At 50.8% G+C, this 13,887-nt stretch overlaps 1 protein-coding gene across 1 annotated transcript in view; it reads right to left on the reverse strand.

Moving 5' to 3' along the window:
* Positions 1-12,271: 12,271 nt before the first annotated feature.
* CUNH16orf74 (chromosome unknown C16orf74 homolog) overlaps positions 12,272-13,887 on the reverse strand; it is a 31,075-nt gene continuing 29,459 nt past the window's right edge. Inside the window, exon 4 of the mRNA XM_055306673.1 lies at positions 12,272-12,806. Within this exon, the coding sequence (XP_055162648.1) occupies positions 12,748-12,806 (59 nt within the window). The 3' untranslated portion in view covers positions 12,272-12,747. The remainder of the gene's footprint in view (positions 12,807-13,887) is intronic.

The following is a 13,887-nucleotide window of genomic DNA, read 5'->3' on the forward strand; positions in this document are numbered from 1 at the left end:
TGTCCCTTCCTCTAGACCACGGACTTATGTAAAACCTAATAGCAGTGCTTCTCACATTCTCTTCTGGGTCAGAATCCCCCCAGAAGATTCTGAGTGTTAGGGATCCCTGGGTGGCGCAGCGGTTTGGCGCCTGCCTTTGGCCCAGGGCGCGATCCTGGAGACCCAGGATCGAATCCCACGTCGGGCTCCCGGTGCATGGAGCCTGCTTCTCCCTCTGCCTCTCTCGCTCTGTGTGTGTGACTATCATAAATAAATAAAAATTAAAAAAAAATAAAATAAAGATTCTGAGTGTTAACATGCATGCTCTTGGAGAACTGTGAGTTAGGGGTCTGGGGTGGGATAGAAAACTGAATTTTAGGGCAGCCCTGGTGGCGCAGTGGTTTAGCGCCGCCTGCAGCCCAGGGCGTGATCCTGGAGACCCTGGATCGAGTCCCACGTTGGGCTCTCTGTTATGATGCTGCTTCTTCTCTGCCTGTGTCTCTGCCTCCCTCTCTCCCTCTGTCTCTGTGAATAAATAAATAAAATCTTTAAAAAAAGAAAACTGAATTTTAACTAGGGCCAGAAAGCTTCCTGGGAGTGAAGCTGCCAGTGCAGGCTAGGGACAGACAGTGGGCTGAATTTGAACCCTTGATCATGAGGTCCTGAGAACAAACACAAGAGACAGGAGGAAAAAAAAAAAGAGAGAGAGGAGGATTCCAGGGTTCCAAATCCCCACAGGAAAGTTGCCCCACCCCAGAAAACTCCATGCTTCCCTCCCTAAGCCCCCTGAAATCTGCCCCATGTCGGGTTGCGGAGAAATGAAATAAGGCCATAATTAAGTTCTGTCCACTCACATGGCCTAGAAAGCTATGTCTGCTATTTATCTGCACTGGAAATCACCTTCACTGTGAGCCATTTATTAAGACAAATATAAAACTGGCTGGCTCGGTTTAGCACCACCTTCAGCCTGGGGCCTGATCCTGGAGACCCAGGATCCAGTCCTGCATTGGGCTCCCTACATGGAGCCTGCTTCTCCCCCTGCCTGTGTCTCTGCCTCTGTGTGTGTGTGTGTCTCATGAATAAGTAAATAAAATCTTAAAAAAAAAAAAAAAAGACTGGCTGACTCAATCTGTGGAGCTGGTGATTTTTTAATTAATCTCTAATGCAAAAAAAAAAAAAAAAAAAAACTCTAATGAAACATGGGTCTTGAACTCATGACCCCAAGATAGAGTCAGATGTCCTACCAGCTGTGCCAGCCAGACTCCCCAGAAGGAGCTACTCTTGATCTTGGGATCTTGAGTTCAAGCCCTTTGTTGAGTATGGAGATTACTTGAAGAAAGGGGGTGGGGGAGGAAAATGAATAAAAGGTCCCTTTGGATGCCATGTGACTGAGGGCAAGTGACTGACTACTTTGAACCCCAGTCTCCTCATCTGCAAAGGAAGTAGGAATGAGAAGGAGCCCGGGGTGTCTGGGGAGAGGGAGAAGCTGCAGGCCACCTGGTCTCTCCTAAAATAGAAGCTCCCTCAGGCATCTGCAGGGAATGTGTGCCAGCTTGTCTGGGTTTTGACTGATAGGGGAATGTTTTCTTGACTGGCAAATATTTGTGTTCCAGAGCTGGCGAGGCTTCCCTCCCTCATTTTCATAGCCTGGAAAAGAGCAAAGGAAAAGAGCTGGTGGGGAAAGCCCAGGTTCAGAGAGGCCATGCATGGCGGGATGAGTAGGAGAGCTAGCAGAGCCCGGTGTCCACATCACCTGAGTGTCCTTGGCCCTGTCTGTAAAGTGGGGGCAGTGCTGCTGCTTACCTCACAGGGCTGCTGAGAGAGCAAGATGAGCTGGCTCAGTGTGCCGAGTTACACACTGCAACGTGATGGCGTCTCCGAGTCTCAAACATGAGCAAACAAACATTGGGGGCACCTAGGGGCTTGCTAAATGTCTTTCCATTCCCAGAGGTATGATTCACAACAGCTGAAAGGTGGAAACCGCTCAAATGTCCAGCAGCTGAGGGACAGATAAACAAAACATGGCCTATACATCGTGTGGAGTATTCATCCACCACAACCAAGAATGAAGCATTGATTCGTGCTACAGTGTAGATGAGCCTGGAAAACATGCTACATGAAAGAAGCCAGTCACAAAAGGCCGCATATTATGAGTCCATTTATATGAACAATGCAGAAACTAGATTAGATGTAGAGACAGAAGCTAGATTTGTGGTTGCCAGGGCTGGAGGAGGGGGAGAGGAGTGTGGCTGTTCATGGGTACAGGGTTTCTTTTAGGGGTGATAGAAATGTTTTAGAACTAGACTGGTGATGTTTGCACAGCTCTGTAAATACACTAAAAAACACTGAATTGTATACTTTAAAAGGGTGAGTTTTATAATATATGAATTATTCCTCAATAAAGCTGCTATTTAAGGGGCACCTGGGTGGCTCAGTTGGTTAAGGGTCTGCCTTCAGCTCAGGTGGTGATCCGAGGGTCCTGGGATCAAGCCCTGCATCAGGCTCCCTGCTCAGCAGAGTCTGCTTCTCCCTCTGCCACTCCCCATGCTCGTGCTCTCTCTCTCTCTCTCTCTCTCTCTCTCAAATAAATAATCTTAACAAACTGGGATGCCTGGGTGGCTCAGCAGTTGTGTTTGCCTTTGGCTCAGGGCCTGATCCTGGATTCCCAGGATCGAATCCCAAATCGGGCTCCTTGCATGGAGCCTGCTTCTCCTCCCTCTGCCTGTATCTCTGCCTCTCTTTCCGTGTCTCTCATGAATAAACAAATAAAATCTTTAAAAAATAGTAATCTTAACAAAGAAGTCAATAAAATCATAAATAAATAAATAAATAGCTGTTATTTAAAATGTCCTTCCCTAAGCTCCAGATTTGGATTTTCTGACTCAGTGACCACACACCTAACTGGATCCCAAGAGGTTTTTATAACTGGGAAAATTGGGAATTGAAGGGATTTGCCCCAATCTGGTTTAGCTCTGAGCCACACTTGAGATCCAGAGAGGACTTCCAAATGCCTGTCCTCATGTCTGGTCTCTAAAAGGAGGGGAGGATGGCAAAATACACTGGAGAGAGGGACAAGAAAGGCATTGGATTCATCTGTAGGGTTGGGGTGGAGGTGGGCTGTTGCTTTAGACAGGTTGGTCAGAACCCTCACACCACTATCCCCTGTTATATAAAAGGCCTCCCCTAGAAGATGGGAATGACCCATGTGGTAGTGAATTAAGAACTGGAGATAAGGGATGCCTGGGTGGATCAGCAGTTGAGTGTCTACCTTTGGCTCAGGGTGTGATCCTGGGATCCAGGATGGAGTCCCACATCAAGCTCCCTATGAAGAAGAGCCAGCTTCTCCCTCTGCCTATGTCTCTGCCTCTGTCTCTGCCTCTGTCTGTGTGTCTCTCATGAATGAATAAATAAATCTTAAAAAAAAAAAGTTGGAGATGAAATTAATGAGGATAAAGGGACAATCTTACTGTGTAGAAAATTCCAAACAATGTACATAAAGACTCTACCTTCAAGAAGGTGACATCAGGGCACTTGGCTAGCTCAGAAGAGCATGTGACTCTTGATCTTGGGGTCGTTTGAGCCCCACGTTGGGCATGGAGGTTGCTTAAAAAATAGTGATTCAGGGGATCCCTGGGTGGCGCAGCGGTTTAGCGCCTGCCTTTGGCCCAGGGCGCGATCCTGGAGGCCCGGGATCGAATCCCACGTCGGGCTCCCGGTGCATGGAGTCTGCTTCTCCCTCTGCCTATGTCTCTGCCTTTCTCTCTCTCTGTGTGACTATCATAAATAAATAAAAATTTAAAAAAAAAATAGTGATTCAGGATCATTTATTTAAAGATTTTATTTATTTATAAAATAAATAAATATAGAGAAAGTGTGAGGGTGGTGGGGGAAGGGGCAGAAGTAGGGAGAGAGAATCTCAGACTCCCCACAGAGCATAGAGCCCAATGTGGGGCTTGATCCTAGGACCCCAAGATCATGACCTGAGCCAAAATCAAGAATTGGACGCTTAACCGACTGAGCCACCCCGGTGCCCCAAGAGTGGTTCAGAAGCATTTAAAAATAAAAACAAGGGGATCCCTGGGTGGCTCAGCAGTTTAGTGCCTGCCTTTGGCCCAGGGCGTGATCCTGGAGACCCGGATTGAGTCCTGCATCGGGCTCCCTGCATGGAACCTGTTTCTCCCTCTGTCTGTGTCTCTGCCTCTCTCTCTCTGTGTCTTTCATGAATGAATAAATAAATAAAATATTTAAGGGACACCTGGGTGGCTCAGTGGTTGAGTGTCTGCCTTTGGCTCAGGGCGTGATCCTGGAGGCCTGGGATCAAGTCCCACATCAGGCTCCCCTCAGGGAGACTGCTTCTCCCTCTGCCTGTGTCTCTGCCTCTCATGAATAAATAAGTTTTTAAAAATCTTAAAAATAAAAGTAAAAATGAATGTGGCCTGTAACTCCCGAGTCCTGAAGGGTGGGCTGCCTGTAGCCACTTCCTTCCGAAAAGGACAGGTTGGAAATACAGAAAAGTGGAGTAACTTGACAGTGGAGAAACCCACCCAATATGACCTTGGCCAGGTGGTCAAGGTCAACATCAACAGTGACAAGTCAAGGTGAGGGCATGCACCTCTCATGTAATGCAGGAGAAATGCTCTTTACCTCCTGAGCCTTCTTCCAAAAACCCATAATCCCAGTCTAATGCTGGGGAAAACATAAGACAAATGCCAATAGAAGGACATTCTGCAAAACTCCTGGTCAGCGTGTCTCAAAACTGCCAAAGTTGTCAAAAACAGAATATCTAAAAAAAAACACACACACAAAAAAAACAAAAAACGGAATATCTAAGACACTGTCACAGCCACAGGAGACATGAGGATTGAATGTATGTGGGATCCTGGAACAGAAAAAGGACACGAAAAAAAAAAAAAAGAAAAAGGACACGAGGAAATGTGAATAAGGGATGGACTTTAGTTAATAATAATGTATCAAGGGGAGCCTGGGTGGCTCAGACCTCTGCCTTTGGCTCAGGTCATGATCTCAGGGTCCTGGGATCGAGCCCCACATCGGGCTCCCTGCTCAGTGGGGAGTCTGCTTCTCCCTCTCCCTCTGCCTCTCCCCACGTCGTGTGCACATGCTCTCTCTTTGTTTCTCAGATAAATAAAATCTTTTAAAAATAATATATCGGCACGCCTGGGTGGCTCAGCAGTTGAATATCTGCCTTTGGCTCTGTAGTCCCAGGATCGGATCCCACATCAGGTTCCCTACATGGAGTCTGCTTCTCCCTCTGCCTGTGTCTCTGCCTCTCTCTCTCTCTCTCTGTTTCTCATGGATAAATAAAAAAAAGAAAGAAAGAAAGAAAGAAAGAAAGAAAGAAAGAAAGAAAGAAAGAAAGAAAGAAAGAAAGAAAGAAAGAAAGAAAGAAAGAAACAGACTCTTAACTATAGAGAATAAACTGATGGTCACCAGAGGGCAGATGGGGGGGATGGGTGGAATAGATGACGGGGATGAAGGGCTGCACTTGTTGTGAGGAGCACCAGGTGATGTGTGGAAATGTTAAATCAACTATGTTGTAAACCTGAAACTAATACTACGTTGTATGTTAACTGGAAATAATTTCGTACCAAAAAAAAATAGTGTTTCAAAATTGTTTCATTAATTTTGATGAATAGACCACGGTAAATTAAGATTCAGGACAGGGGAAACTGGGTGGGAATTCTATGGGAACCCTCTGTACTATTTCTGCAACTTTTTTGTAAATCTAAAGCTATTCTTTTTCATTTTTTTAAAGATTTTATTTGAGAGAGAGAGGGCTTGTGGGTGAGTGGGAGGAGCAGAGAGAGGGACAAGCAGGCTGGGCGCTGAGCAGGGCACTTGATGCGTGGCTCCACTCCACTCTAAGATCATGACCTGAGCTGAAGTCAGATGCATGACTGACTGAGCCACCTGGGTGCCCCACTAAAGCTCTTTTGAAAAAAAAAAGTTCATTAAAAAAATCCTGGGGTGCCGGGCTGGCTCAGCCGGGGGAGCATGTGACTCTTGATCTCGGGGTCATGAATTCAGGGTAGAGATTACTTAAAAAAACTCTCCTCCAGGTTCCCCCCAGGCACCTAAGCACTCCTGAGATTGAGGTTGAACCTACTGCCCCCTGCAGGACAGTCAGTGCTCCAGTACCTTTGGTCACAGTAGAATTTAGGCGGGAAGCAAGGCACTCCAAAAAGGAGTCGGCGCCTTGGAGTTCAGAACGTAAAGCAGCAGACATGCTGCCATGAGAGAAGTGTCCCACAGCCGGGCTGTCCAGCAGGGTGGCCACTGAGCCTCGGGTAGAAACAGCATTTGCAGCATCTGCGACTGACTCGGGTCTGAGGTCTTCCGAAGGGTCAGGCAGGCCCACATCTGGTGTTGGGCTGTGGTGCACCAATGCACCTGCACAGGTGATTCTGGGGATGAGCATGTTTGGGAGGGACCTGTGGCCTATCTGCGCAGAATGTGTCCATTCAATCCTTGATTAGTGTACCTCGAAGTCTGAATCTCAGCCACGTGGGAGCGATTTTCTCATGGTAAGGGGCCCTGGCATCCTAGCACAGTGGTGGACTGTGCCTGGGGTGGGGGGCAGGCTGTAGGGGCTCTCAGACGTGCTTGTGCATGAGAATCACTTGCCCAAGGCCAGGCCACACCTGGACTTAAGAAAGAACCACAGCCTCTGGGGTGAAGTTAAGGGCCACTGGCCTGATAAACCGAGTCCAGCCTCACTCCTGTGGCCTCTGGGGGGAACCTAGGGGGAAGCCATGACTCGCAGATGGTGTCACCCATCTAAGGAGGGGGCAAGAATTACAGTCATGGCAGCAAAAGAGAAATGCAGAATGGAAATCACCTCCTCTTCCTTCCCTTGTCTCAGCTGAAACCAGTCATGGTGTCACAGAGAGCAGGGTCCTGGTGATAGGGAAGGATCACTTCCCTAATGTGGCCCCAATCTCACAATGTTCCAGGAGCCTGAGAGCCATAGCTCCTACTGTGACTTGGGGGGCTGTCTGCCCTCCAAAGTCTCCAGGGTCAGGGGAGGACATGATCTTCTTTCTGCCCATTGGGCTCACCTGCCCCAACTGTTGACTATTCTGAATATCACCACCTCCTGCAGTCGCTGTGAGGTTTTGGGGGGAGGATGACACAGTCATGCTCCATAGGTGGAGTCCCCTGCACTCAGTCAGCTCTAGTAGCTTTTCTCATGACAGCCCACAAAGTATTGTTCTCCCTGAGGAGCGTGCTGGGAAGCAAAGCCTGAAAAGACAAGCAGCGGCCAGCTCTCCAGGGCCTCCTCCGTGAGCTGCTTCCAAGAAGGTGAACAGGATCCTGAGCTCAACAGGAGGCCCTCTGAGGGATGCAGGTCAGGGAGTGACAAGAATAGATGCACATTCTAGGAGGAGAACTCTGGTGGGCGTGGGGCACGGTCCAGCAGCAGGAGGCTCACATGGAGGCTGTGAGTAGAAATCCAGGTGAGCCCTGGCAATGGCCTGGCCTAGGGCAGCTCCAGGAGGTCCAGGAGTAGGGCCAGTCTAAAAACAGAGCCTGGACAATGCCCGCCAGGGCCCAGAAAAGCCCTGCAGCACCCAAGTGGCCAAGGGAGCTCCGGATCTACCTGTGGCTCCAGGCAGCCGCCCCTCCTGGAGGCCTGTGGACCCTCCCCACAGCTCACAGGCCTTCAGGGTTTGGCGGGGGGAGCCATCCCGCCGGCCACCCGCGCACATCTCGATGGAGCCGGGCGCTCTCAAATGGCTCTGACATGGTGCGAATACACTCTTGTGTCTTTTTGCCATCTGCTGCTGTCATTAAAACATTACATTTCCATCTGTTTTCACACTTTCTCCCCTCCTGGAGGCACACAGCACGAATCCCTAGTCGTGGGCCCGAGCGTTCCCGCGCCTCCTGGAACCTGGGAGCTTCTCGGGGACACGCCAGGGTTAGGGCCAATGGCCCTTCTCAGGGGTCAGAGTCGCCAACGTCCATCTAGTTTTTCATTCGCCTGAGACCACCAGCTCTGCACCACACCCTGCTAACACACACTTTGGGGGGAGCCACTCACAAAGCGTTTTTATTGTGGCTTTTAATTGGTATGCATGACTTTGACATTAAGAGTAAATGAAAAATAAAGTACAGACATTAGTATCCATTTCCCCCAGGATGTATTTAGGGAAGAACACACTCAAGAAGCAAGAGTCAGGGAGCCATGCTGTGGGCTCATATAAATCATCATTCCAGACCAGCCCCAAAGAGGCACCCACCCCACCTGGCCCACCCCCTCTTATAGGAGCACCCCTGACCTTTCATTGAAAAAGGATATCTGCTGCCTCCATTCTGACTGCAAACCTTTTTTTTTTTTTTAATTTTTTTAAAACAATCTCTCCATGGAACGTGGAGCTTGAACTCATAGCTCCAAGATCGAGAGTTGTTGCCCCACCAAGTCAACCAGCACCCTTGACCTCAAATGTCCTAGTTTGGGTTCTCCTTCCCAGCTTGTCTCTCAGCTCAGGTGGAAGACCCTGAGGGCAAAGCGTCCCGTGATGGCAACAGAAGCTACCCCTTCATGCGATAAGGGCTGCCCTGAGCCTGCGAGACCTCTCGTGATTGACCCCAGACAGTGATGGATTTGACCTTCAATGTCTACCTGCACGCACCCACCCACTTTTGCCCTACATCTTCCTTAGATAAACTGGAAGTATTTTTGACACTTTGGAGACTGTCTTGGAGCTGCTAGCCTGCTCTCTTGCTGGTGTTGGCCTCACTGGAATAAATCCCTTTCTAATCTCCTTACACTTCAGATTCTCGCGGCGGTGGCAATGAGTGGCCTGACCAAGTCTGTCTGGGACCCCCAGAACCAGGCACTCTTGCATCCCTGCGTGCTGGGCTACATCATGAAGGGTCAAGTCCACACAAAACCAACCAACTTCATGAGGTTGTGACTGCACAGGTGGGCCTTGTGGGTCTTCTTACACACAGTTGTGCTAACATCAGCATTATGACTTTTTTTTTTTGAGATTTTATTTATTTGACAGAGAGCATAAGCCAGGGTGGGGGGAGCAGCAGGCAGAAGGAGACGAGAAACAGACTTCCCGCTAAGCAGAGCAGGGGCTCCATCCCAGGACCCTGGGATCACGACCCAAGCCAAAGGCAGACATTTAATGGCTTAACCGACTGAGCCACCCAGGTACCTCAATTGTTAACATCCTAGAGGACTCTTTTTTTAAAAAAAAAGATTTTATTTATTTATTCACGAGAGACACACAGAGAGAAGCAGGCTCCATGCAGGGAGCCCAATGTGGGACTCAATCCCAGGACTCCAGGATCACACCCTGGGCGTGAAGGCAGCTGCTCAACCACTGAGCCACCCAGGCATCCCCCCCTTTTTTTTTTTTAAAGATTGTACTTATTTATTCATGAGAGACACAGAGATAGAAGCAGAGACATAGGCAGAGGGAGAAGGAGACTGGATGTGGGACTGGATCCCAGGACCCCAGGATCACAACCTGAGCCAAAGGCAGACACCCAACCTCTGAGCCACCCAGGTGCCCTCCCCCATTCTTTCTGACAGCTCCTGTGTGGGATGCTAGAGCTGCAGTGGGGGGCCCTCCTCCCTACTTTCATGCCCTCCCTGGGCAAGAGCTTCTACCGAGCAAGTGCCCTCCACCTCACCCCACCCTTGTGGGGAGAGAGAGCTTGCTTGAAGGTAGAGGCTTAGGGACAGGGGCCGGGCAGTGTCATGGGTTTGCTGCAGATTGGGGTGCAGAATTCACCAGGAAAGGTGTCTCTCCCCTTATTCAGCAGGCACCCTCATATGGATGCTGGCTTCACCAGGAATGAAGCCTCCAGCTACAAGAGGCACAAAGCTCAGGACTGGTACTGATACCTTTGGCCCCATGAGAGCAAGAAAACTCACCCTGCCTGTGCAAGAAAACCATATCCAGCATCCTGGGACCACCAGCCTCTGACCAGCCCCTCCTGCCTGGGCTCCAGCTCACAGCCCTCATCCTGTTGCCATGGGCACTAAAAGCCTGGGATGAAGCCGCGATTAGCCGCAGCAGGTTGCTGAGTGGGCTGGAGGCCTCTGAGCTGTGCCTAGGGAGATATGGGGGCTCCCCTTACCCTGCACCCCAGCATGTAGACCGAGCCAGTCTTCAGGGCTCATGCCCAGCACCAGCCCTGAGGCCCAGCATCTCCCTGGTGCCCAGAGTCATAAGCAGGAACTGCGAACACACTTGCATGACCTGACTTGGGCCCTGTGCTCCTGCCACCCTCCATCACAGCACACTGGGGTAGCGGCTGGCCACAGCAGGAGGAGATACACAGAGCAGGTTTGAACTCAGCTTTAGCCTGACAAAGCCCAGCTCCTCACAGCCATGTAGTAGAGCCATGGCTCACCCACCCAGGGACCAGGGAGTAAGACATTGATGTTTGCTGTCCTAAGCCATTAATTTTGGGGAGCACATTTGTCTTAGTTTGTTTGAGTTGCTAGAAATTTATTTTTCATGGTTCTGGGGGTTGGGAAGTCCAAGATCAAGGCACTAGTAGATTTGGTGTCTGGTGAGGACCTGCTTCACCAGACCAAGTGTGCCAGGTTCACACTTGGCCATGTCCTCACACGGTGGGATCTCTCTGGTAAGGGCACCAATCCATTCCCCAGGGCTCTGCCCACACGACCTCGTTCACCTCCCAGAGGCCCCCCTCCTTACACCATCACACTGGAGATTAGGTCTCAATGTAAAATATGGGAAGGTGGGTACACATTCAGATTATGTGTACACATAATGTACACATTCAGCTGGGGTTGTTTGTTACACAGTGGTGTGACAGCCAAAGGAAAGCTGCCTAATACACTATCTCTAAGGGTTTCCTCCAAGAGGATCCTATGAGTTGGAAGTGCTCAGAACAGTGCCTGGCACACAACCAGCAATTTGAGCGCAAAGTAACAGAAACGCTGAATACCTGTTGTGTGTGAGCTCTGGTAGCATGCTGATGAGTCAGACTGTATCACTATCTTCTGGGATCCTATTTTCTTTTTTAAAAGATTTTGGGCAGCCCGAGTAGCTCAGCAGTTTAGCACCACCTTCAGCCCAGGGCCTGATCCTGCAGATCCGGGAGATTTCCATGTCAGGCTCCCTGCATGGAGCCTGCTTCTCCCTCTGCCTGTGTCTCTGCCTCTCTCTCTCTGTCTCTCATGAATAGATAAATAAAATCTTAAAAAAATATATATATATTTTATGTATGTATGTATTTAGAGAGTGTATATGAATGGGGGTAGGAGCAGGGGAGAGGGAGGACCCTCCCAGAGTGGTCTGGCCTTTACCCTGGGCTCCTGGTAGGTGACCTCTAGGCTCTAGGAATGTCCTGCCTGATAAGAGTATCTTTGTTTACCTGGAGCCTCCGGTCACGCAGAACAGCCTAACAGTGTGATTTACTGTGGTATCAGCCTGACCTCCAGAGGGCTTGGACACTGAGGTCACCATGTGGGCGGCTAGCCCTGTCTGTGTGGCCAACTCCCAGCAAAAAGTGCAGACACCCCGGTGGCTCAGAGTGCTCCCCTGGTTGGCAGTACCCTGAGTGTGCGTCATCCCAGAGGCTGGATGCTGCCTGCAAGCCTTTCCCTACACTCTCTCCTGGGCCCCACCCTTGTCACCTCTGCCCTTTGAGGATTGTAATCTCCATTCTTTCACCATAAGAAACCATAAACACAGCCAGGTCAGCACAGCTTTTCTGAGTTCTGAGTCCTACTAGGGGATTACTGAACCCCGAGAGTGGTCTTGGGATCCCCCCACCAAACTGCACTTCTCTCCCCCCCTCCTTACCTGTGTGCTCCCTGATTACCTTCCAAATAAAGTCTTTCCTAGCAGAGTCTTTGCTGGGGCTCTGCTTCTCCAGAAACGCGACTAACACAGGGGGAGCCACACGGCGTCTGATAGAAGCCAAACACAGGTGCCACCGTCAGAACAGACTAGGAGGGACGCAGGGACACCAAAGACTTGATGCTCTTGAAAAAAACAAAGCCCAGAACCACTGCCTCCCATCCTAGAGATGCATTGTTACCAGGATCCCCCAGCTGGCAAGGACAGAGCTGGGACTCAGGCTCACGTGACTTCAGGCTCCGTGCCTTTGGCCAGGCTCAGGCTTACATGGTGGTGGGCAAATAGAAGGCCCAAGAGCACCCGAAGCAGCCCTCGACCCCGGCCAGCCCCGCCCCTTCGTATGAAGTCATTCTCTTCACTTCTGCACCTGCGTGCGCTCCGTCGCGTCTGCCCAGCCCAAGAAACAGGGTTTACTGTTCATTACAGATGACCTTTATTGATAATGCAAAAAAGGAATTATAAATCACTTTGTGGACTGTTTTGATATCTGTAAAACAACTCGTAAAAAACAGAGCCACTCCTCTGCAAGAAGTTCTTGTGTGTGTCCCCCTCCTGCGTACCCGTCTGTGTAGCCCAGGGTGCAGGGAGGGTTCGTTTGTCCAGAAGAGAGCCTCTCCCTGCCACCCCAGTGGCCGTCACCGTGAATGTGTGGGCGTTAGGAGTCCCCACTCGGTGGGGCCTGGGAAACATGGCTCTGGAAGCAGGCAGGGCTGATTCCTTGCTCTTCTTGCCACATTGCAACTGGTCGGCTCCCAGAATCCTTTGTTTTCCCGGCCAGCATCCAGCGACCTCAGCACAGCTGTCCCAGGCAGCCACACCCCCAGAGACATGTGGAGTTGGGGGTGGCTGGAGCAGGAGCCAGTGAAGACAATCTCCGACCTGTGCCTCCTCCTCAGGCCTCAGGGTCTATTTCTCCATCCTCTGGGCACGACCCTGTCTCATCCAGCCAGACTAGGACAAAGAGGAGGAATCAGCACTGAATGGGCACCCCCCACATCTGAGTCCCCTCCCCTCAGAGCTCCAAGGCCAGAACCTCTGGGCTCCATGCTCTGTACCACCACCTCGAGCTCCCCCCACATACAGGCAGGTAGGGATGCTGACAGGGGACCTGGGTGACACTGGGTCTCGTGGGCCTTCCCCATGCACCTGCTGCTCACACTCCAAGCTCGCCTGGGTCCCTAGCTGAGGTTCCTGGGATTGTACCCCTGGGCCCCACCCTTGGCTCAGCATCTTTTGGAAGGTGCCTTCAAGTCCAGGGCTGGATGTGAGGTCAATACCTCCGCACAGCTGTCCTAGAGATGAGAAGGCAAGGTCTGGGGTGGGGGGGCTTCTCTAAGTCACCCAGGGGGGTCCAACCCATTGCCTGGGGAAGCTCAGGTATGTAATCATCACTTGGAGCCAGCAGCCCCAGAGGTGGTCTCCATCTGCTCTAAATATCACTGGTGGAAATATGAACAATACAGCCACTGTGCAGGGCATGAAATCAGACCCTGACCTTCTTGTGGCCAATCCTCCCCAGCTTCTCTGAGGCACCATTTTACAGATGGAGGAACTCAAGACTCAGGGAGGGCCAGCGTCTTACTCAGTGTCACAAGGTGCTAAAGTCACAGAGCAGGGATCCGAATGCAGGGTTTTCTGACCTCGAGGTCTGGGCCTTTTATCCTATGCCTCTGCTCTCTGAAAGAGGGTCTGAGCAGGCAGGACAGGAAGATACCACTGTGCAGGCCCTCTGCGCTGATTCACCCCGGAGCTGGTTACTTAAAGAGGCCTCTCCGGGTTTTAGGAATTCCTCTGCAAGCTCAGGGCCTCTGACCTTATAATGTCTCCCCACACTCCCATTGGCCCTGGGGGCAGGGAAGGTGGTTATGACCCCATTTTGCAGATTGGGGACACCAAGGCTGGCAGGGCAGGAAGCCTGACGGCAGAGCAAAGGGTCGGAGCCTCTGTTGCCTGCACTGAGCTCTCTGGTTGGACACTGGAGCAAGAGCCCAGCTCTTCCCCCACCTTGCTGTGTGCCCTCGGGTGACTCACT

Source organism: Nyctereutes procyonoides, unplaced genomic scaffold, assembly GCF_905146905.1.
Source record: "Nyctereutes procyonoides isolate TBG_1078 unplaced genomic scaffold, NYPRO_anot_genome, whole genome shotgun sequence".
In the NCBI taxonomy this organism is placed as follows: domain Eukaryota; kingdom Metazoa; phylum Chordata; class Mammalia; order Carnivora; family Canidae; genus Nyctereutes; species Nyctereutes procyonoides.